Source organism: Austrofundulus limnaeus, unplaced genomic scaffold, assembly GCF_001266775.1.
Source record: "Austrofundulus limnaeus strain Quisiro unplaced genomic scaffold, Austrofundulus_limnaeus-1.0 Scaffold190, whole genome shotgun sequence".
NCBI lineage: Eukaryota > Metazoa > Chordata > Actinopteri > Cyprinodontiformes > Rivulidae > Austrofundulus > Austrofundulus limnaeus.
The window spans coordinates 193,025-194,801 of record NW_013952592.1 but is presented as its reverse complement, the minus strand read 5'-3'; the positions used below and the strand labels follow the sequence as shown (position 1 = coordinate 194,801).

General features: G+C 33.1%; 1 protein-coding gene across 1 annotated transcript in view; it reads right to left on the bottom strand.

Moving 5' to 3' along the window:
* The window catches only part of myripa (myosin VIIA and Rab interacting protein a), a 24,172-nt gene extending 22,427 nt beyond the window's left edge, over positions 1–1,745 (bottom strand). Inside the window, exon 1 of the mRNA XM_014018378.1 lies at positions 742–1,745. Coding sequence (XP_013873832.1) covers positions 742–854 — 113 coding nt within the window. The 5' untranslated portion in view covers positions 855–1,745. The remainder of the gene's footprint in view (positions 1–741) is intronic.
* Positions 1,746–1,777: the final 32 nt, after the last annotated feature.

Genomic DNA, 1,777 nt, shown 5'->3' with positions numbered 1-1,777 from the left:
TACATACAGTACATACATACATTTATTTTTTTGCAACCCAATACTTTTACATAATTTGTACAATTTTAGTAAATATCAAATCAGCTTGTTTCAGGAGATTGGTGCTATGATTTTTAATTTTTGTCACTTTAATACTTTCAAAATATTTACCATTATTTACAAGTATCACCCTCCACAGAAAGACAAGGGATTTTTTTTAGTTCCATCAAAAACATTGTTCCTTTTTAAAATCTGCTTCAGTATATTTGCTGAATTTTTTAAGCCTACTTTTAGCTTTTAGTTACTGTTCTGCTAATTAGCTAGTCTTTAAAATTTTAGCTATCATTTTGCTACCTTTAGCTAGATAGCCTTTTACCGCTGTTAGCTCGTAGCCATCCTTGTGCTACTAATATCTCTTTAAATTAACCAGTTGTTTTTCAGCTAGTCTTTTAGCTTGGAATTATCCTTATTAAGTTACTTTTTACTTGTATCTAGTATTCAGCCACTTTTAGCTTCTAGCTACCATAGCGTTGTTTGTAGTTTGTCCTTTGCTATTTTTAGCTGGTGTTTTGCTACTCTTAGCTTCTGTGTTCCATTTATTTTAGCCATAACAACTCAGTTTTAGCTTCTTCTGCACATTTTAGCAGTTATTCAGCTCTCAGTATCCGTATCTCTGGTTCTTATGAGATGATGAGGAAATAGTTTGATAAAAGTTTGGGGAACAAAGTAAACAAACGTCTGACAATGGAGGTCAGACCTCACCTGAGTCTCTCCTCCTCGGTCTTGCGGAGCCTCATGTCCCTCTGGACCACCTGTAGGACATGTGCCGCCTCACTGTCCGTCAGACCCGTCAGATCCAGCTTACGACCCATCATCTCTGACCCAAACGTGACCCCTCAGACCAACAAAGACCGTTGTGTTTCAGCTGAATGGAAGAAAGTTAAAGTCAGCATCACAAACAGCAGTTCACACACAAAATAAAAATATGCAGTTGTATAAAAGTTTTATACAATATAAACCTGCTGCATCAGAATAACACCAGAACTTCAGCAGAATTTAAAGCCAGCTACAAACATTTTATATTTATGCAAGTAAAACTTTATGGTAAGAAAAAAATCTCAGTAGTTTAATTATTTAATACTTGTGAAAACACTTACTATTAGCTGTCAGAAATACTTTTTTTCTAAAATATCACATTAAAAATTTGTACATGGTCAAATTTTTAAACAATAATAATTCTGTAAACATAAAAAGGCCAGATTTTACTTAATATTTAAACAAATTACACACTAACTCAGGTGTTGCATACAATTATACCTAGCCACCACATCTTAGCCAACATGTTATAACTCAGACAGTTCTTCAAATAATAAGCTAAAAACCTAACATGGTAGTAGCTGAGAATCATCTCCAACACACACTTTGAGCACTTTGGGTGACAAACTTGTCTAAAACTTTAGAGTTAACAATCACTTCTTTCACTTTAGAGTTAGCAAAAAAATCTCTTGGATGGATTCAGAAATCAATCATTTGATTTAGCCTAGCCAATATTTACAGCTGATTAACTTTAGGATCAAACACAACAGCTTTAACTCTGAATTTGATAAATATTGAGCTATAATTTAGTGTGGTAGTAGCTGCGATTCCTTTCTAAAACATACTTTGAGCGTCAACAGATCTCGCGAGATCTTCTACATACATATATTAAAAATTATTTTAGTTTAACTGCATGAAAAACTTTTTTCACTTTTAATGTAAAACTATACATTTCCAAACTCTTTTATAAGCAATATAGGAT